This window comes from Thermobia domestica, chromosome 12 (genome assembly GCF_964235325.1).
Source record: "Thermobia domestica chromosome 12, izTheDome1.hap1.1, whole genome shotgun sequence".
Classification (NCBI taxonomy): domain Eukaryota; kingdom Metazoa; phylum Arthropoda; class Insecta; order Zygentoma; family Lepismatidae; genus Thermobia; species Thermobia domestica.
Window position 1 is genome coordinate 125,253,566 of NC_137465.1, and position 23,985 is coordinate 125,277,550.

At 36.3% G+C, this 23,985-nt stretch overlaps 1 protein-coding gene across 1 annotated transcript in view; it reads right to left on the reverse strand.

The window, feature by feature from the left end:
* The window catches only part of LOC145666619 (acetylcholine receptor subunit beta-like 2), a 699,654-nt gene that overhangs the window by 523,284 nt on the left and 152,385 nt on the right, over positions 1-23,985 (reverse strand). The window contains exon 4 of the mRNA XM_081734057.1: positions 23,542-23,651. Coding sequence (XP_081590183.1) covers positions 23,542-23,651 — 110 coding nt within the window. The remainder of the gene's footprint in view (positions 1-23,541; positions 23,652-23,985) is intronic.

Below are 23,985 nucleotides of genomic sequence, written 5' to 3' on the forward strand. Positions count from 1 at the left end.
AGGCATGATCGTTGGTGCCCGTCTGGTTGGAGCTTCAGTGGCAACAGTCGCGTATCTTGTGGGGGTATCGAAAGGCACTGTATCCAATGTAACGAGGGTATATACAATTCATGGGCAAACGACGTCTGCAAAGCATAACAGTGGCCGAAAGACAATCCTATCAGATAGGGACTGGAGGGCATTAAAACGGATTGTAGCAGAGCAGCTAAAAAGAGGACCACTGCAATGAAAATTACGTCTGAACTCAATTCCGGCCTATAGAACCCAGTTTCATTGAAAACAATGCCACGGAAACTTCATAAAATGAAAACTTCATGGCAGGGCCGCTATCGCCAAATCCCTGGTCACAGCAGTAAATGCGAAGAGGCATATCCAGTGGTGCAAGGACCACAAGGCATGGACTCATTAGCAGTAGAAACACGTAATGTGATCCGATGAATCGACCTTCATCTTGTTTCCAACAACCGGTTGTGTTTATGTATGGAGAACACCGTCGCAGGCCTATGGTATAGACTGTCTGCTCCCAACTGTAAAGCATGGGTGGTTCTGTTACAGTATGGGCAGTGATATCGTGGTTTTCTGCAGGCCTCATCATAACCCTGCATGGAATGATGAATGCTAAGGCGTATGAGACCATTTTGGGGGACCAGGTTCTACCCATGGCCCAAATACTGTTCCCTGATGGTGATGGCATCTACCAAAATGATTTGGCACCCTGTCACGCTGCAAAAACGGTGAAATCATGGTTTGAGGAGCATGACCAGGAGCTATCACACCTCCCCTGGGTCCCACAATCACCAGATCTGAACATCATTGAGCCATTGTGGTCTGAGTTAGAAAGGCGTGTTTGATCTCATTACCATCCACCAGCATCCCTTAAGGAACTGGAGCATGTTTTGGAGGAACAATGGTACAAAATTCCACACACCACGATTCAGGAGCTGTATAGGTTGATTTCACGTCGGATCCAAGCTGTTTTGGACGCAAAAGGAGGCAACACACCATACTAGGTATGATTTTCACACTTTTGCAAACGTTTTAATTTTTTTGTCCAACTCCTGTACATAAATCTATCAGTAGCGATTTTTTTTTTACGTGAACCAGGTGTAAATAACTCAAACAAACTGCGCTAACGCAGGATAAGTAAAAGGTAAAGAGAAAACGAGAAAAACAAGATGTTTCTGTCATGTCCTTATCTTGTCTTTATCTACAACAGTCCTTGAGTGTCAATCTCTTTGTAACATAACTAATAAGCATGGCGGGAAGGAAACGAAATGAATGATTATAGTGAAACAAATGGTGAAGAAAGCATATTAAATAATAATAATAACATTAATAATAATAATAATAATAATAATAATAATAATAATAATAATAATAATAATAATAATAATAATAATAATAATAGTTGTTACTGCTGCTGTAGTCACGAATTCTACAATTATATCAACAATAAATATGTCGGTTGGAACGCGGTAGTTTAATAATAGGAGTTAGGAATGAAGATGCGAGGATATATTATTGTTGTGATGTTGTAACTAACAATAATTATAAAAGAAAATTATTGAAGTTAGGTTTGGCCTCCTGTCTTTGAGAACTGAATGAAGTAAATGTATTTTTCGGGCGTTGGGAAATACTTCGGTGAGGCTATATCAATGTTACGTTAAACTTTAATGATCGTGTACAAAACTGTAAGTTAGTGTTTTAAATATTTACTCAATTTCTAGTTTTATTGAAAGCAAAAGATAAAATGTTTAACAATAAAGTAAGAGAATGATTGAAGTGTTGAGAGAAATTCACAAGGCTGATATTGCTGCAAATGGAAGCAAACTGGGAACGTGCTCTCCGGTGCCTCAGTCAAGTCTGAGAAATTTGACTGACAATCGTGAGGCTAAACGTGCTGAAGGCTGAGTCCTGTAGGAGCATGGATAGACCTTTAACTATCCTCGGTGTTTCTGTACTAGTGTCCTTGTCGAGTCCAATAGTCCTGAATGGTGAAATAAAGATAAGAAAAGGGTAACACGTCTGGTATATTTGGTATTTAATATACGTGGCTTGTTATATTACGTATACATTTTTGTGAGCCAGGGGAGCGACCCCTACCTTCCCATCGGGCACCCATGGAAAAAAGGTGTTTACCATTTGAGGATATTGCAAGGATCCCCACATCACAACAGACGCACGTGTCAACTCAACACGTGCTATTATCTATAAACAACATAGCAGACAGCAAGCCAACGCGGAAGGACACCGAGGAACGCAAAGAGAATAGTGCTGTTTCCTCGTTAATGTCCAAGTAGAGGAGTATAGGTGTTTTGCCCCTTCTCTCAAAGCAGTCTCCAAGGCACCTGCCGGTTCGGTGAGTTTGGAAGGATAGCCCCCTCAGCTCAAGGCAGCTTCGCAAGGCTTTGTTGTTGAGAGGAACCCTAGTCCAGTGCGACCTCAGGGCGGTGTAGGTGATTTGATCAGTTGGACGACTGATGCTGGGTCCCTCGGTGTTCCTCCTTTTATTTGTCCTCCTCGGGTCCTTTCGTGAGGTCCGTCTGCTTTCGGCGTTCCTCGGTGTCCTTCCGCGTTGGCTTGCTGTCTGCTATGTTGTTTATAAATAATAGCACGTGTTGAGTTGACACGTGCGTCTGTTGTGATGTGGGGATCCTTGCAATATCAAAGAAATCTAAAAACACGGTGTATTCGAAGAAATTATTACACAAGTTACAAATCTCACGCAGGACTTAACAGTTCGTCTAGTTATAAGGGATAATTTCAGATTGCTACACGATAAGCTTTTATGTGTAAGTCAAAACAAGGGAGGAAGGCAAATTAAGCAATTAGTTTACATTTTAGTAGCTTACAATAGGGAGGAAGATAGTTTAAAGAGTTTGTTTACCTTTTGGATTGTTTAGAGTGAACTGTATTGTAATTGGTGGGATTGGTTGAGAACAGCCAATCAGATATAAGGGATCTGAAAAGCTGTCTTTTATCACTGATATTTTTTTTTTTTTCATTTTATTCATAGAGTCTTTGGAAGTCTAAAAAGTAGATAGCTGGCGAAACTGTTACACGTTTAAGTTTTTCAAAATAAAATATATTACTGTGCTTAGTGAGTAATTAGATATGTATCAAATAAAGTAGAGAAAACAGAGCTTTTCAAGAAAGGGTATATTACAACTGGATTTTAAATGATTACATAGGAATATACCTTTCATGGAAATATCCCTGTTGTCTCGTTAAGTTATTTGATGTTTTATGTCAAATCTAACTCAAAATTAAAATACGTTTTATTTGCACTCAGAGTAGAGGAAAAATATATTTGACGAACAGTATCGCTGGCACGTACATATTTCATACCAAGGTTGTTCGGGTGCTAATAACGCCAGAGGCAAACATATTTTACGAGATGGAATCATATCATCTTCCATCATCTCAATGTAAATGAATCGGTCGCTCATGGGACAGATAACAGTTCCTGTTGCTAATAGGACTGTCGCTTCTGGGACTAATTCCGGCAACCTTCTCTACGATTTTCGAAACCTTTTTCAGTATTTGCAAGTTTGGATTCTTCCAATGAGTCGATTGCGTTTCCGTGTTAGGGTTGTACCCGTACATCCACATCTTCATCCTCAAGTGCAACAGTCCCCAACATTACCACTCCCCTCCAACAATATACTCAAGAAAAACTAATGCCACCCGTAGGCTGAACAATCATGGGTGTTCGTACCTACGTACCTACCCTTCTGTGACGTGCAGTATGGACAACCTGCGCCATGTAGTTTTCCCGAAAACAAGAAAGGTAGGATACTTAACGATCTTACAACTTGTATAACAATTGCTGACGCACTTTCAAAGTTGTCATGTTATTTGTTACTTTATTTGCAAAAAAGTAAGAAAAAGAAAAGAAACAGTAATGGGAAACAGTGAATATGCTGAACGTAATTGCTATTTATTTTATTGTAATATTGTATAATAGAGTGGATAAAAGCCCATGTTCACAAATTTAGTTTATATTGTTATTATAAAAGCATGAGATATGTCGCAATGAAGAAAAAGGGATGTATTGTCTTTTGTTTCTAATTGCGAGATCTTCAGAACTAAAAAAATAAATCAAGTTTCTAAATACTAAACATAATAGATATGACCAGAAAATTATACAGAACTTATCACAGCAGCATTCTACAAGTGACTAAGGATTTATTAATTGGTAATAGGGTTTACCATATTTTATATTGTTATTATTCCAAACCGAGGCAGTTCAGTGGAAGCAGGAGTTTGGTACTTTCTACCATTAGTAGAAAGTATGGAAGTGGCACAAGAGTCTCTGTTATTTCATTGCTGTTGGATCTCACATTCAAAGATTATATATGAACTGTATGTTCAGACGCGATGCTCTTCACCGTTATTCAAGTGTAGCCTACGTATATGTAGTTGGTAATGTAAAAGTATGTAATATCTAACTAACGTTTTAGATCATTGCAATGAGGATAGGGTACACGGAAAAGAGTGAAAAAATTTCAAGATTGGAAACAAGTACAAAAGAAAAATCGACGCGACGGAACGTCCGGACAAGTGCCTTCAAACTATTACGTTGAAAACGGGACGTGAGGTATCTCTAATTAAGAGTGACACATTATATTGTGGTGTCTGAACACAATGCGGAAGTTCGGTGACGGGATTGGATATTGTTTCAAAATAATGGAAATAAAACTACCTTCTTTTGGCGACGCAACTATGAATGTGAATGATGACTGTATGTGTGAGTGAAGGTCACTGGCTCGAGATTAAATTCTCTCTAAACCATAAATGTGAGTGATGACTGTATGTGTGAGTGAAGGTCACTGGCTCGAGATTAATTTCTCTCTAAACCATAAATGTGAGTGATGACTGTGTGTGTGAGTGAAGGTCACTGGCTCGAGATTAATTTCTCTCCAAACCATGAATCTGAGTGATGACTGTATGTGTGAGTGAAGGTCACTGGCTCGAGATTAATTTCTCTCCAAACCATGAATGTGAGTGATGACTGTATGTGTGAGTGAAGGTCACTGGCTCGAGATTAATTTCTCTCTAAACCATGAATGTGAGTGATGACTGTATGTGTGAGTGAAGGTCACTGGCTCGAGATTAATTTCTCTCTAAACCATGAATGTGAGTGATGACTGTATGTGTGAGTGAAGGTCACTGGCTCGAGATTAATTTCTCTCTAAACCATGAATGTGAGTGATGACTGTATGTGTGAGTGAAGGTCACTGGCTCGAGATTAATTTCTCTCTAAACCATGAATGTGAGTGATGACTGTATGTGTGAGTGAAGGTCACTGGCTCGAGATTAATTTCTCTCTAAACCATGAATGAGAATGATGACTGTATGTGTGACTGAAGGTCACTGGCTCGAGATTAATTTCTCTCTAAACCATGAATGTGAGTGATGACTGTATGTGTGAGTGAAGGTCCCTGGCTCGAGATTAATTTCTCTCTAAACCATGAATGTGAGTGATGACTGTATGTGTGACTGAAGGTCCCTGGCTCGAGATTAATTTCTCTCTAAACCATAAATGTGAGTGATGACTCTATGTGTGACTGAAGGTCACTGGCTCGAGATTAATTTCTCTCAAAAACCATGAATGTGAGTGATGACTGTATGTGTGAGTGAAGGTCACTGGCTCGAGATTAATTTCTCTCAAAAACCATGAATGTAAGTGATGACTGTATGTGTGAGTGAAGGTCACTGGCTCGAGATTAATTTCTCTCAAAAACCATGAATGTAAGTGATGACTCCATGTATGAGTGAAGGTCACTGGCTCGAGATTAATTTCTCTCTAAACCATAAATGTGAGTGATGACTCCATGTATGAGTGAAGGTCACTGGCTCGAGATTAATTTCTCTCTAAACCATGAATGTGAGTGATAACTCCATGTATGAGTGAAGGTCACTGGCTCGAGATTAATTTCTCTCTAAACCATGAATGAGAGTGATGACTCCATGTATGAGTGAAGGTCACTGGCTCGAGATTAATTTCTCTCTAAACCATGAATGAGAGTGATGACTCTATGTATGAGGGAAGGTCACTGGCTCGAGATTAATTTCTCTCTAAACCATGAATGAGAGTGATGACTGTATGTGTGAGGGAAGGTCACTGGCTCGAGATTAATTTCTCTCAAAAACCAAAAATGTGAGTGATGACTGTATGTGTGAGTGAAGGTCACTGGCTCGAGATTAATTTCTCTCAAAAACCAAAAATGTGAGTGATGACTGTATGTGTGAGTGAAGGTCACTGGCTCGAGATTAATTTCTCTCAAAAACCAAAAATGTGAGTGATGACTGTATGTGTGAGTGAAGGTCACTGGCTCGAGATTAATTTCTCTCAAAAACCAAAAATGTGAGTGATGACTGTATGTGTGAGTGAAGGTCACTGGCTCGAGATTAATTTCTCTCAAAAACCAAAAATGTGAGTGATGACTATATGTGTGAGTGAAGGTCACTGACTCGAGATTAATTTCTCTCAAAAACCAAGAATGTAAGTGATGACTGTATGTGTGAGTGAAGGTCACTGGCTCGAGATTAATTTCTCTCAAAAACCAAGAATGTAAGTGATGACTGTATGTGTGAGTGAAGGTCACTGGCTCGAGATTAATTTCTCTCTAAACCATGAATGAGAGTGATGACTCTATGTATGAGTGAAGGTCACTGGCTCGAGATTAATTTCTCTCAAAAACCAAAAATGTGAGTGATGACTGTATGTGTGAGGGAAGGTCACTGGCTCGAGATTAATTTCTCTCAAAAACCATGAATGTAAGTGATGACTGTATGTGTGAGTGAAGGTCACTGGCTCGAGATTAATTTCTCTCAAAAACCAAAAATGTAAGTGATTACTGTATGTGTGAGTGAAGGTCACTAGCTCGAGATTAATTTCTCTCAAAAACCAAAAATGTGAGTGATGACTGTATGTGTGAGTGAAGGTCACTAGCTCGAGATTAATTTCTCTCAAAAACCAAAAATGTGAGTGATGACTGTATGTGTGAGTGAAGGTCACTGACTCGAGATTAATTTCTCTCAAAAACCAAGAATGTAAGTGATGACTGTATGTGTGAGTGAAGGTCACTGGCTCGAGATTAATTTCTCTCAAAAACCATGAATGTAAGTGATGACTGTATGTGTGAGTGAAGGTCACTGGCTCGAGATTAATTTCTCTCAAAAACCATGAATGTAAGTGATGACTGTATGTGTGAGTGAAGGTCACTGGCTCGAGATTAATTTCTCTCTAAACCATGAATGTGAGTGATGACTGTATGTGTGAGTGAAGGTCACTGGCTCGAGATTAATTTCTCTCTAAACCATGAATGTGAGTGATGACTGTATGTGTGAGTGAAGGTCACTGGCTCGAGATTAATTTCTCCGTAAACCATGAATGTAAGTGATGACTGTATGTGTGAGTGAAGGTCACTGGCTCGAGATTAATTTCTCTCTAAACCATGAATGTGAGTGATGACTGTATGTGTGAGTGAAGGTCCCTGGCTCGAGATTAATTTCTCTCTAAACCATGAATGTGAGTGATGACTCTATGTGTGACTGAAGGTCACTGGCTCGAGATTAATTTCTCTCTAAACCATAAATGTGAGTGATGACTGTATGTGTGACTGAAGGTCACTGGCTCGAGATTAATTTCTCTCAAAAACCATGAATGTAAGTGATGACTGTATGTGTGAGTGAAGGTCACTGGCTCGAGATTAATTTCTCTCAAAAACCATGAATGTAAGTGATGACTCCATGTATGAGTGAAGGTCACTGGCTCGAGATTAATTTCTCTCAAAAACCATGAATGTAAGTGATGACTCCATGTATGAGTGAAGGTCACTGGCTCGAGATTAATTTCTCTCTAAACCATAAATGTGAGTGATGACTCCATGTATGAGTGAAGGTCACTGGCTCGAGATTAATTTCTCTCTAAACCATAAATGTGAGTGATGACTCCATGTATGAGTGAAGGTCACTGGCTCGAGATTAATTTCTCTCTAAACCATGAATGAGAGTGATGACTCTATGTATGAGTGAAGGTCACTGGCTCGAGATTAATTTCTCTCAAAAACCAAAAATGTGAGTGATGACTGTATGTGTGAGGGAAGGTCACTGGCTCGAGATTAATTTCTCTCAAAAACCAAAAATGTGAGTGATGACTGTATGTGTGAGGGAAGGTCACTGGCTCGAGATTAATTTCTCTCAAAAACCAAAAATGTGAGTGATGACTGTATGTGTGAGTGAAGGTCACTGGCTCGAGATTAATTTCTCTCAAAAACCAAAAATGTGAGTGATGACTGTATGTGTGAGTGAAGGTCACTGGCTCGAGATTAATTTCTCTCAAAAACCAAAAATGTGAGTGATGACTGTATGTGTGAGTGAAGGTCACTGGCTCGAGATTAATTTCTCTCAAAAACCAAAAATGTGAGTGATGACTGTATGTGTGAGTGAAGGTCACTGGCTCGAGATTAATTTCTCTCAAAAACCAAAAATGTGAGTGATGACTGTATGTGTGAGTGAAGGTCACTGACTCGAGATTAATTTCTCTCAAAAACCAAGAATGTAAGTGATGACTGTATGTGTGAGTGAAGGTCACTGGCTCGAGATTAATTTCTCTCAAAAACCATGAATGTAAGTGATGACTGTATGTGTGAGTGAAGGTCACTGGCTCGAGATTAATTTCTCTCAAAAACCATGAATGTAAGTGATGACTGTATGTGTGAGTGAAGGTCACTGGCTCGAGATTAATTTCTCTCAAAAACCAAAAATGTAAGTGATGACTGTATGTGTGAGTGAAGGTCACTAGCTCGAGATTAATTTCTCTCAAAAACCAAAAATGTGAGTGATGACTGTATGTGTGAGTGAAGGTCACTAGCTCGAGATTAATTTCCCTCAAAAACCAAAAATGTGAGTGATGACTGTATGTGTGAGTGAAGGTCACTGGCTCGAGATTAATTTCTCTCAAAAACCAAAAATGTGAGTGATGACTGTATGTGTGAGTGAAGGTCACTGACTCGAGATTAATTTCTCTCAAAAACCAAGAATGTAAGTGATGACTGTATGTGTGAGTGAAGGTCACTGGCTCGAGATTAATTTCTCTCAAAAACCATGAATGTAAGTGATGACTGTATGTGTGAGTGAAGGTCACTGGCTCGAGATTAATTTCTCTCAAAAACCATGAATGTAAGTGATGACTGTATGTGTGAGTGAAGGTCACTGGCTCGAGATTAATTTCTCTCTAAACCATGAATGTGAGTGATGACTGTATGTGTGAGTGAAGGTCACTGGCTCGAGATTAATTTCTCTCTAAACCATGAATGTGAGTGATGACTGTATGTGTGTGTGAAGGTCACTGGCTCGAGATTAATTTCTCCGTAAACCATGAATGTAAGTGATGACTGTATGTGTGAGTGAAGGTCACTGGCTCGAGATTAATTTCTCTCTAAACCATGAATGTGAGTGATGACTGTATGTGTGAGTGAAGGTCACTGGCTCGAGATTAATTTCTCTCAAAAACCATGAATGTAAGTGATGACTGTATGTGTGAGTGAAGGTCACTGGCTCGAGATTAATTTCTCTCAAAAACCATGAATGTAAGTGATGACTGTATGTGTGAGTGAAGGTCACTGGCTCGAGATTAATTTCTCTCTAAATCATGAATGTGAGTGATGACTGCATGTGTGAGTGAAGGTCACTGGCTCGAGATTAATTTCTCTCTAAATCATGAATGTGAGTGATGACTGCATGTGTGAGTGAAGGTCACTGGCTCGAGATTAATTTCTCTCTAAACCATGAATGTGAGTGATGACTGTATGTGTGAGTGAAGGTCACTGGCTCGAGATTAATTTCTCTCTAAATCATGAATGTGAGTGATGACTGTATGTGTGAGTGAAGGTCACTGGCTCGAGATTAATTTCTCTCTAAACCATGAATGAGAATGATGACTGTATGTGTGAGTGAAGGTCACTGGCTCGAGATTAATTTCTCTCCAAACCATGAATGAGAATGATGACTGTATGTGTGAGTAAAGGTCACTGGCTCGAGATTAATTTCTCTCTAAACCATGAATGTGAGTGATGACTGTATGTGTGAGTAAAGGTCACTGGCTCGAGATTAATTTCTCTCTAAACCATGAATGTGAGTGATGACTGTATGTGTGAGTGAAGGTCACTGGCTCGAGATTAATTTCTCTTTAAATCATGAACAGGGATGAATTCAGGGGTAGCCCGGGGGAATGTCCCCCCGAAGAAAATTCATTCCCCCCCCGGAGAAACTTCCAAAATTTCAGTCACAAAATGTAGAGATTACTTCACCCAATTATTTGATTTTCTTTCCGTGCACGTGTAGACGAAATTCGATCTCTCAATATACATATAAATGACGCAGACCCATTGTATATAAATATTAAACAATTAACATCTAAAATAGAATACCAAAATAGTCAATAAAACCTGTATTTCTTAAGGCTATGACCGAGTTTGGCAAAACATGAAATTGTCAACTGTTGAAGAAAGGTTTGTATTTTAGTAGGTACTACACTCTCGCCCTATATTATATATTAGTACTGTAGGTAGCACTAGCACAGATTGAGATATGAAAGGAAAGATAGAGTTTTGATCATTCCATATGATCTCTGATGTCAGCAGACCATGAATGTGAGTGATGACTGTAAGTGTGAGTGAAGGTCACTGGCTCGAGATTAATTTCTCTCTAAACCATGAATGTGAGTGATGACTGTATGTGTGAGTGAAGGTCACTGGCTCGAGATTAATTTCTCTCTAAACCATGAATGTGAGTGATGACTGTAAGTGTGAGTGAAGGTCACTGGCTCGAGATTAATTTCTCTCTAAACCATGAATGTGAGTGATGACTGTATGTGTGAGTGAAGGTCACTGGCTCGAGATTAATTTCTCTCTAAACCATGAATGTGAGTGATGACTGTATGTGTGAGTGAAGGCTACTGGTTCGAGATTAATTATGTTATTTTTGGTATTAATTATTTTGAATGTATTTTTTTAACGAAATCATGAAATAAAGAAATTTTTGAAACACTAGTTAATAAAGAAGGGATTTAATTGTGTTTGAAGATTTGCCTTCAAAGGGGAAAGCTGATTGAGCCTTTGTTTCGGTACTTTCGCCTACTTACCACAGTAATAGATAATGTTATTTTGCATCCTAAAACAGGAATCGGAAGAATTTTCGGTGTTGCCATTCGTAGAAAAACACAGTGTGGCCATAATATGAATTACCCAAAAATCTAGGTTAAAGCAGTGACTAGAAAAATGAACTCAATGGTAATTGATAACTTATTATGTTGTCTTGGCTCCTTGTTAACTACTTTTTAAATAATATTTGTATTTATTTTGTAGTATTTATTACAAATTTATTTATATTGTACTTTCTATTACAAAGAAATACAAATATTATTTATAAAGTAGCTGATAAATGTAACTCAACAGTAGTTAAGTATGTTTAAAAATCAATTATAAGTTTGATAAGATCTCCGTCATAAGGGTTTTAATCATTTTTCAGTCGTTTGAAGTTTTTATTAATTTTGTTTCTTCTAATCTGATATTTTTTCCTTAAGCCTTTATGATGTTGAATTAAAGATCCATTGTTTAACATTCTTTACTAACTTATTCTAATCTAGTGTGCCACATTTAAAATCTATGTTTAAGCTGAGAATGCATCTCCGAAATATATACCCGTTAATTAACACACCATTATACTTAAAATGATTCCTTATTATTTACATAGTTTCATAATTTCAATCCCAATTATATTTCTTTTGCTTTCAAGATTTTCTGCATCTACTAAAGTCAAAGTTTTTGAAACAATAAATACATGATATGTTATGAAATATCAAATTCCTTTTCATTGTGCAGAGCAGAAGACATTGGAGAAAAGTGTGTACCGAGATATTTTGCTTGAAATAGGAATTAGAATGCTTACTTTACTTTTCGATCTAGGGGAAAGTAGCGGTGTTGTATTGGCAACATGTATGAATGTACGCGCATGATGCTTGCGAAAGTCAGCGACAATGAGCGCCTTTGGCAAGCGTGATACCCCTACCTCTGAGTAGATAATACATAATCAGGTATGTTGGATCTTTTAGTTTGTTTTATTTATTTTTGACCAATGACTATTTCATAAGGTTTCAATATATAATTATAAGTTACGGCAAATGATAAACCCAACATATCTCATTATGGGGGACTGACAGCCAGACTGGGGTTTTGTTTCGTTTATATGTCTGCATTTTAAACGAAATAAGTATTGAACGTTTCTTTTCCTTGTCTACAGCAGTGATGACCAAATGATGGCCTGTGAGTGTGTTTCATCCAGCCCGCAAATGAAAAATGACCAAAAAAAAAAAAAAAATCGATGACTTGGCCCTTTGTGTTAAATTCCAACCATAACAAGAAGAGTATAACAGGCGATCAAATGTACTTACATTAAGATTTGGTTTTAACTATGAAAATACGTATATCCTTTAATATCTTGGTTACTAAATCATTCCTCAAGGTAAAGCCGTTGTTTGTAGGGTGATTTTTTAAAAAGAAAAACTCAGATTTCATTAAGCTATTCTCAAATGTTTCTAACTCAGGTTCTAAAATGTCTAGGCCAGTGATGTACGGGTGTTGTACGGATGTATAACGCATTACGGACCAGGTCGAACCATGTTTTGCGTCCACTTTCCTTTCTCCATTAAAGTTCCAGTTTGCTGAGTGAGCGTAAGTCATAGATTTGCTGGACCTTTATTCTACTTTAGGTATCTTGCTTTCTGATTCCTGATTCTACATCAGTTGAGTCAATTAGAATGAACCGAGGAACATAACCGTCATTATTAGTAAGATGGATTGACGCAGCTTAATATATGTACAGTAAAGTCTCTATAATCCCCTTGTGTGCTACTCTGGACTGTCCAGTAGTCCGGCGTTTTCTGGTAAATTTATACGATCAGTACTATCGTGTATTCTGTACTGTTTTCTTCATGGCTCACATGTGTTACGTGTTGAGCCCTTATTACTATTTCATTCATTGTTATGTTTGCTCATAGTCTCTCATGAATAACAATTTAATTATTAATTTTATCATTTTATTTATAATGTCTGCTCATTTTATCTATAGTGTGTACCCATATCACACTGCATTTTGTAAAATATGAACAATTGCAGTAAGGATCGTACTTTTTATAAATTGTCTCCAGAATTATTCAAATATTTTATTTGAAATCAAACTCTGTGAGACTATAGACAAGATATCAGTATACGTTTCTGTAATATTTATTAAATTATATTTTAGTATCAGTGAGAAATTTTACATCTTGTTTTTTTTTTTTATTACCCATATTACACAAAATTATCCTATGTAACATTTGGTGTTCGAAGAAATTAAGCAAAATTTGACCGCTTATAACTTGGAAATGGTAAGCTTGCACAACTTAGTATTTGAAACAATTCAATAATAGATCAAGTTCAGTGTATTGGTTTTTACTTTCAAAAATTTAATCCAAACAAATGACGGTTTTGTCATTAGTAAGAAATATCCACGATTGGATGAATTTGTAATTGCTCTTTTTATACTAATTTGAGAATACTAAATTTAATGAAACTACTTCTTAAACATACGTGTTTATTGGCTGCTTAGAAAAGTGTTCTAAGATTTGGAATGTAAATAAATTAAATATCCAAAACTTGAGGTAAGTTTTCTTGTGACTGTATTGACAGATAAGTTGAAAATAGTTCAATGGGATTCGGCACTCTCAAATTAGTATAAAAAATGCAATTAGAAATTTACTCAATCGTGAATATTTTATACTACTGGCATAAACGTTATTATTATTACTCGTATTATTATTAGTATTGACCGCCCATAACTCGCGAACTCAAAGCACCAATTCAAATATACTATATCTTTTTATAGTTTTCGAAAATATGACGGAAAATTTAACGGCCCATACATAACTTGGGAACGGTAAGTTTACACAAGATAATATTTCACACGCTTCTATAGCAGGTCAAAATCTACTATCATGCCCAATTTGATTCCCATCGGATGAGTTTGGCTGAACTCGTATGATAAATAGTGTCCTTGACTTTTCAGGCGGAAATGAAATGAAGAACAAAAAGTTCCTGCTGTGTCTTACTTATATCAGTGTTGAAACAAACAGATCTATGATTTATTACTACTTGTGGTTTCTGTGGAAGAACAAGGCTGAAATAAAATGTATTCTCCGGATGCTAAATCCACGTAAAAAGTCGTTTGTCGCCTCCTATTAACGTTTTCGCTCTATTACAATTAACATCAAAACCAGAAGTAATAGTAGATATTTACCATTTAAGTTTGCAATAGAGAAGTAAAGTCAGAGATGGAAACTTTTCTTACAATACTTGAACCCTGATCAAAACCCTGCTTCTAGCTATCAATTGTAGTTTTGCACTATCGGTTTTGATCCCGGTGTTGAATTATAGATTTGCACCTCTTCCAGGTTCAACAGAGGAATAAAGATGGAGATAAAAGTTATTCTTAGAACACTAAATCCATATTAGAAAGTCATTAATCCCTATGTTTTCCTGAATTTGATCTATACTCGTAGTGGTCAATATTCCAACCGAAAATAATAGTAAATTTGTTATATCTCTTCTAATCTTACTAGTTAGTAGGAAGACAGAAGAGAAGATAAAACCTTTTTCCTTAGACTCGGAATATATTTAAGAAACGTTTTTTCTTATTTTGACCTTTTTATTGTATGATGATCAATGTTGAAAACCAACAATGGTTGATTTTTACGACTGCATTGAAAGTGAGTTATCAAATATTTGGGGGAATGAGGTCATAGAGGAAGAGCTACGAGAAGACCCACTGACATATGGTGTCCATCACAAGCTGGTGTGGCGGGAATCAAAACAGGGATCCCTCTCACCAGAAATGAACGTCCTACCACTAACCCACCATGGTCCCTCTCCATCTATTCTGTAAAAATAATTCGGTTTCATGCCCAATAACATACTAAAGTGTGTAATTTAAACAGATACAAAAACTAAACAGTGGTGAAACGTTAGCTAGCTTCATTTATCGTATACTGTATAGTATTTGTTTATTTACTTCCGAAATAGAGACATGATAATACTTTCATGGTCCACTGAAACAAGTATGCATTCAATTACGATTGTTTCTAAATCAAATGAGTAATTCATCTGGACATTCATTTTCAGTACCAAAATGTAGACCGACTACTTGCGTAGACTCTGAATCACATTTGTTCTTATCGAGAATCGAACTCTGTTATCCCACGTCGAAGATGCGTTTGCAAACCATACATGCACGAGGAAGCTTCAAAATATGCATGAAGTCCACGTCCACGAGGAACCGAATTTACTGATCCCCTGTGAGTGTTGTTCGCCTTAAACCTACCCTACATGACTTGCAATTGACTATTCTCTACGTATTGACATTTTATAATGTTGAATTACAAGTGTAACACTTGGCAATTGACTACTCTTTACTTATTGTCATTTTATAATTTTGAATTACAAGTGTAACACTTACATATTTGTGACTTCGCATGTTTGCTTTCACAGTACTTTCAATGGTAAATCAATTTAAAAAATAGTTCAAGAATGTTAATTCTTTCCCTAAATGTTTGCAAAAAAAGTTGCAGTAGGTGTTCTCATTTTTCCTTCATAAATTTGAAAATGAGCATGGTACACAAACAATAATTCAAAACTCTTCTGTGAATTATTCTCGTCTTTGATATGAATCATTCTCTTGTGTGTTGTGCAAGAAGTAAACAAATTCACCTCACTTTGCTCAGGTTATTGCCTCAGCACAGCCACACAACTTAGGTACCTCTCTATTTTCTCTTCTCATCCAGTCCCGTCTACCGGCAGAAACGGATTCTTTTTTACAGTCACAAAAAATTGTGTGATTACATTGCATGTAAGGGCAGGCATTTAAAGGGCTGCTCTGTGAGGCAGACGGTCGTTAGAGAAAACCAAGCCAGGAGACGTGAAGAGACAGTAACTTCAAGCGCCCTGAGTTACACTACGTTTCCAAATCTCTCATAAAAATAAATCAGTGTTGGAAACTACATTAAAATAACGATTTTTTTTGTTGTTCTTTATTCGCATACAAGAAAAAAATGTCCATTTTTCTTAGATTCTCGTACTAATTGCTAAGGTGCATTACTTCGTGACTACGTTATAGAATCGCCTCTGGCGTAATATAAGGTAAATATATGAAACTCATCAGAATGAAAATAAATGTATCCGAAGATAAATATTACTGTCACATCAACTATTTTATAAAAATTTGCTTCAATAGCCAAGCACGATAGAAGTAAACGAGCTTGAGAAGGAAGAAGTTTATATTTCTCCGTTATATCATTGTAAATTATTTCCGTTGGGACAAATCACACTGTTACATCTTATTCCAATTCCTATAAATAAAGTTCACCGTTTGATTCAAATGTTAGAACTAATTAAAATATGTAGGGGAAGGTGAGACAAGTCGCAACAGGGAGCACGTTGCAACAGCACTTTTTCTGTTTTAAGGTAGGCTCCACTGTGTTGCAATGTGGCGTGTTTAAACACGAAACGGAAGAGGTCTCTTGTAACCAGTTCAACAACGGTGGTCGAAAGTTGCTATAGATGAAACGGGCAAAAGTTTGTTTTTTGTAGAGGTAAGTATTTTTATAAAACTTGTCTTTCTTTACTACACCTTACACATATGTAACAACAGTAAGTAACATGCAGTACCCAAATAGTGTAGCAGTTGAAGTATAACTACATTATATTTCTGTTCCCATGTTACCTGCTATTTGGTGGCGAGGAAAGTTTTTATATACAAACATGTCGATGGGGTAACTTGCAACATCTGTTGCAACATGCCCCATGGCATTGAAAAATATTTTTTTACCGGTTAAGCATTGTTATATGCACAATTGTTGTTGGTTATAAAACAAAGAGTATTATGATTATTGTTGTTATTATTGTTATTATTATTATTATTATTATTTATTATTTATTATAGGACAACAGTGATGGCTTATTGGTTGCAGTGCCAAGTGGTAGTTGTTTCCCTTCATTTCCTCAGTTAAAACTTCAGACTGCAAGTCAAAATGAGCTTCATGGATCACCTGCAAATGAATCTAACAAAATAGCGCAGAATCCTTAAAATAATCAAATACCAGGGCCAAGTGGACTTCCAGACAAACCTGACTTCTCTCCTGAACATGTACGGTCCTATCCAAAAGTTGGAACTCGAAAACTAACAGCTCGAAAAAGGAATAGATGTGCTATTCTCACAGACACTCCAGAAAAATAAGCGTCTAAAAACAGGAGGGAAGGTGATATCATCAGCTGGGAAGAATTTATTCTCAAGTCGTTCCATAGAAGATTGCATCTCTTTGATTTGTGAAGAACCGTACGAAGAACAGGATGCAGAAGAAGACTGGGTACAGTGTTGTCAGAAGTGGTCTCATTGGTCGTGTTCCGAGAGAAATCCGTACTACATATGTATAGATTATAGATATTGACTGCCACAGTGAAAGTGAGTGAAGCAATGTTGAAGCTGTAGATTTGATAGCATTAAGTTTCTGAACCAAGTCCGATTGTTGCAACTTACCCCAGATGATGTTGCTATTTACCCCATGGGTGGGGCAAGTGTCAACAGTCGGACTTAGTTCAAAAACTTGATGCTATCAAATCTACCGTTCGATGTTTTGCACTTCTATTTTTTGGTATGTAAGTAAGGCATGTACCTTTTAGTCCACTCAATATAGTTTTTGCATCTATCTGAAAAGTGTTGCAACTAATCCCAACTTCCCTCTAATATCCAAATGCCACGCTCTTAGATTAATGTTTCAAATAAGCTTAATTTCATAAATTCGTTAATGAAATAAATTATTATTGATATTCTTATACTTTAAGGAAGAATTAAGCTGCATTTCATAACAAATTAACTTTTGGCTTGATTTATAGAGCGTGCCTTCCACCCCAACTCGAATTAGTTATGTTACCACCTAAGGTAGTATATGAGGTTCGGATTTACTGCGAACCACATTAGTTTCCCCCAACAATCGAAGTCCAATCTCGCACACCAAAAGACACGTAAACTAACTGTATTGCCATCCACCTCAAATTGTTATTTTTTTTCAATATTGCTGTAAGTATTTTTAACAAAAGAGAAACTGACCAAAGCTTAAAACCCACTTTATTTTAAATTATAATTTGTAACTGTTTCGGATATCTAGCATATCCTTCTTCAGACACTATCAAAATTAATGAAAATACAGATATATATATATCTATATCTATATCTATATCTATCTATCTATCTATCTATCTATATATATATATATATATATATATATATATATATATATATATATATATATATATATATATATATATATATATAATGTTGTTATAACAAAGTTTAAATTCTTTAGCCGTCATATATATAGTCATTGTTATAAAAAAAATTAAATTCTTTTAACAGACATATATATACAGGGTTTTCATAAAGTATGGACGGATTTAATTCGCTTATAATTTACATAAAAATGCTCATATTGAAATCAAATAAAGTGCAAACGGTAGCGGAAGGATTAAATTTTTACCTGTAATCTGCACCAGCTCAGTTCATTCACCGCCACACTTCCAACTGGGCGCCATTCCATGGACCGTCTAGGAATCGATTTCTGTGGGCTGTTGATGATGCTTTCCGTTACCCTGCTCACTGTTGCAGGCGATGTTGGCGGCCTCCCACTTCGAGAACGGTCCAGGACGCTTCCTGTCTCCAAGAACGTAGCATGCCACTTACGGATTGCACTCTCAGTCGGTGCCGGCTTTTTGAACTCTTTGGTGAACTTTCGACACACCAGAATTGGTGATTTTAGCTCTGCGTACCACAGAACACATTGCGCTTTCTCTTTCACCAACGCCATCTTTGATACGGTAAAAAAAATAGTCTTCTCAGAGGAGTTTTTCATTTATTTATTTCTTTAAAAGACATACACACCAATACAGCTTCTAACTTACTTTTAACAGTCAACATTGAAACAACAATGAATACAACAATGGATGGAATTTGGTAAGAAACTGACCCTTGCCCTCCCTCTCCCTCTCTCAACGTGTTTAGAGTTGCCGCTTATCTAACAGTGTTGCCAACTAAAAATTTAATCCTTCCGCTACCGTTTGCACTTTATTTGATTCATTATGATCATTTTTATGAAAATTATAAGCAAATTAAATCCGTCCAGACTTTATGAAAACCCTGTATATAGTCATTGTTGTACTTTTTTATTTTTATTTATTTTTTTCTTATTTACTGAGGCCTTCAGCCAATCCTATAAGTCTTCGTGTTCACTTTTCAATTAATCACGTTCCTTCATTTTTGGTTCTTATAAGGGCCTTTTTTTTAATTTTCTTTTTCTCTATGCTATTCAAATTTCCTTGCCATAGTTCATTAATTGGTAAGCCCCCTGTAAGCATAAGAGAAGGACAAGAATCGTGCAGAGTGAAGAACACAGAAGAAGCCAAGGAATTGTTAAGAAGAGTGGATCTTATTGGAGGCAGAAAACTTATGTTCAATCTTGATGTAAGGCTATGTTTCCGAGCCTTAGTAGAGAAGCAATAATAAGTGTCATAGAGGAAGAAACAGGTAGTAAAAGTATAAAAGGATGGACAAAAGAGAAAGTAGTTAAGGCTTTGAAGTTAATATGGGAAAACAGTTATTGTATAATCGGTAAGAAAGTGGTAAAAATAAGAAAATGAATCAGTATTGGTTCGAGGCTGAGCCCAGTACTGGCAGAAATAATTATGAACAAATGGGCGAAAAAGGTGAAAGAAGAAGGGTGTAAGAACTTGATCATATTTTGTAGTTATGTGGATGACTGTCTAGGCTTGTGGAAAGGGACTAGGAGACAATTAGAGAACTTCAAAAATAGTGTGGACGATAAAGAAAAAGGCATAAGCTTGGAAATGGAATTGGAAGAAAATGGAAGAATAAACTTTTTAGACATGACCATAATAAAACAAGGAGAAGGCCTGGTTACGAAGTGGTACCAGAAAGAGTACTCAGCGGCAGTGTACTGCCATGAGAGGAGCGACGTGGATAGGAGCACAAAGAGAAATTTCATAACAAATATGATAAGAAGAATAGAAATGATGGAGGACGAAGAGGAAGGAAGGAAGGAGACAGTTAGAGAAGAACGGTTACAGCAAGAAAGAGTTAGAGAAGGAAGAAGAACGCAGGAAGAGGAAGAGAGGGAGAAAGAAAAATGAAGAGGATGAGAGTGGAAAATGGCATGGCATAGAAAGTATGGGAGAAGAAACGGAGAAACTGAAGAATTTATTGAAGAAAGGAGGGGTCGGAACTTATAGAAAGAGTCGAGAAACTTTATTAAGATCAATAAAGAAGAAGAATAGAAAATGAACTAAAAAGATTAATGAAGAGGAAAAGGGGTCATCTAAAGAGTATGGTGTGAGGACTGCGATATGTCATATATAGGAGAGACAGGAAAGAGAATGAAAGAAAGGATAAAACAACATGTAAATAAGTAAATGTATGGATTAAAGCCCTGTAATAATATTAATGAATCAACAGAACTGTTTATTTTTAGTTAACCTTGTAACTGATTATGAATGGTGTTAACAGTTGTTTCCTGATAATTATTCGATAAGATGCAGTGAGGATTATCGAGCATATACTTTGTTTAAGTGCTTTCTGTTATAGGACAAAACCATTTCAGATTCCTCTCAGCATATGAAAATCAAAAGATTTCTAAGATTCATATTTTCTGAACACAAAGAATAAAATTTTAAAATATAACTAAATATTGCATATACAGTATAACTGAATAATTTCCTTTTGTTGAGACTCATGTGCATCATACAAGCAAGGAAGCTTTCCTTTCTTTAGTTTAAATTCGGAATAAAAATTTACCTTTCTTAGCTTATCCTTCCTTTAATTCCAAGAAATAAGGTATTTATTGAATTTCAATGGAAATTCTTTTTTAGTTTAGCGACCCACAATTATGTTCGGATCTAAAGGAATCCGTGACAATTATAGTGAAGGAAGTAGTCGAACGAAAAAAGTGGGAGGCAATGGAAGAATCTCGAGAAATCCAGACACAATGTTTTCTTATCACAAAGCCCAATTAGCGAGAGCTGTATTCAACCAGAGATCCAACACAATAAAAGTGAGCGCTCTATTACTTTTTTCAAACCTTCCTGATTCATATTTTCTCTATTTTGCACTGATCAGGACAATCACCCACTGAGCCATCTCGGCCTTACTTAATAGAAATATACACCCTGTTCCGTAAATGTAAAAGAAAAACTGACAAGAAACATTTTTAAAACGTTAATTTGGGTTCACCTTTTCATCCTTGACTGACTTTATCTTCAAGCAATAGACCCTACTGGCAATCCTGAAACAAAACACATATGTTCCATGAAAATCGGGTAATTATTACAAAAATTGTAATTATTCACCGTTTTGGAATAAGATTCATTCGTTTCTTCCTTGGACCTGACTAGTTTTAATCTCAAAGTATAGAACCAATCGGGAAGCCTTAAAAAACACACATATCATGTTTATGAAAATTGAGTTTGGGGTGGCTGTAGTTAAAGTAGTTTTCAATGATGGGATGTTTTCACTCCTTGCTGAAGATTTCAACCCAAGCAATATAAGCAGGGGGAAAGTGGATATGAAAAGATAGGGGAATGCGTGACATCACGCCGTCCCCCTTGCCTATCTGCCCATTGTAATTTTTTAGGAAGTGGGAGGACAACATACATATTTATGGAATTGGTGAGACGATGTCCTCTCGCGGTCCCCTCTCACTTTTACTCCTGAATATTAATAATACTTAACTCTTAATCTGTTAACTAAGGAGTTTCCGAATCAGAAACTTGCATCTGAATGGGGAATAAATTTGTTAAAAATATGTATTATGAAATGAAATGAAATCTTTTAGTTTTACGTCCCGCGGAAAAAATTCGTATTAATTCGTCACGTCCAGTACGAATTATGACGAATGTAGTCGTCAGACTCGAAATACAAGCAAAATTCTCATGACGAGTTGAGTCGTCATTCGCAGTTAACAGCACACACCATATTTGACCAAAATCAACGAAAATTATTCGAGATTTATTGTGGAATGTATGATTTAAGATAAGAGATAAATTCACCCCCTTACTGTTAGCGTAACTCAACCTGAGCACAATAACAATTGGGGGTGTCTTAAATTATTCAACATTATTACCATTTAACGAAACAAAAATTTCCAAAAACGAGACATTGCTAATTGATAGATAACATTAAGCTGAAAAAAATTTGTCTATAAAACCTCATGCGTAGTTTTCGAGAAAATAGGATTTTTTTCGTTCGTTGTCTTTTTGAAAACTTCAAAATAGATACTGTTCAAAAATCACGCCACCTATTCAAATAAAACCGGTACTGAAGTACATCCTCTTCAACCCCTCCATTATGACACCAGCAAGACAATAGTACGTTGTATGGTTAATGAGATAAAGCCTATAATTATCATTAAATCTTAAATTTTAATTTCTGTTTCAATAAAATAACAAATGACATGTTTGAATATAAACCGCCATGCGTTCATTTTCAAAAAATGAAGAAAAACATTCTTATGGCGCTTAGAAGTGTCATTCATTGTCAATTTGATGCAGTTGATAGCTTTTACTCTGTCCCCCTATTCATTCATTCATTCAATCATTCATTGGAATAGAATATTCTGTTTATTTATTTATTGCATATGAATGATATAGATTATTAAGTATTAGATTGTATGTATTGAAGTTCGACTTATCGTGCAATGACCTCACATACTACTTGTAAAATATTCGCCATGTTGTATCCAAGATGCTATTTCTTTTATCGGACGAATTTAGTCATCCCTCATTTAGCGTTTGTAGCCTTTTATGCATTGCGTTGTTAGTGATGTGTTCTTGACAACAAAAAATGGCAAAACCGGAATATATGGATAGGCTCTAATATATTGTTTACACGAAATTCTCAACACGTGATTTCTAAAATACCTAGTACAATGACAAGTTTTTTCAAGCTTCAGTCGACAAGTATAAACGGAATCATTCACTGTAATTGAGTCTGAAGTGGTTGCGGCGGCCTCGTACGGTAATAAAGGGCAAAAACGTAATGCATAACAGTATCTTTATTCTTGACTGATTTCAAATTCAAGCATTGGCCCTCGTCGCTAAACTTAAAAAGTAATTCTCGCCAAGCCGAAATTTTGTGAAACTCATAATGGAAAAGATGGACAGGTAGACAAACGAATATAACCTTGAATGCTCTACCCTCTATCGCTTACTTCAATTATGGAAGAGATACGAAGCCCAGAATAAAGAAATGTTGACAATTCTAACATAACTGTTGATGCAACCTACAAAATATGAAGAACAATTAAATAGTACAATTTAAATAAAAACCATGCCCTTAAAACAAGAAATATCTAGAAAGTATTAAGTAATTGAATATACTAACTTGTTATACAGAACAATATCTGGCAGCCAGATATGTTCTGATGGCACATATAACATTTCTACTCCTCCGTAGTCCTGTGGGTCCCACGTCAACTTATAGTCATACCATTTCTGAAAAATTAAACTCATTAGTTCACATGTTCGCATCAAAAAAAATCTAATTCTACAGAAAATATCAATTCAGAATGGTGAAACCAAATGAACTAGAAATAGATACACACATCGATTACTAATGGTGAAAAGTCCTTATTAAAACAAAATAGTTATGTTATAAACACAAGTCATTCTTTGTTGTAGGGTACCGACTATTATAATAGTTAATATCTCTCGTTCTACCAGCATGCAAAAAGTTAAAAGCATAAAATAGGTTAATGATTAATTGGGTTTCAATAATGTTATCGCAATTAATGAGTTTCTACGAGTTGAATCATTGAAAAAAAATAAT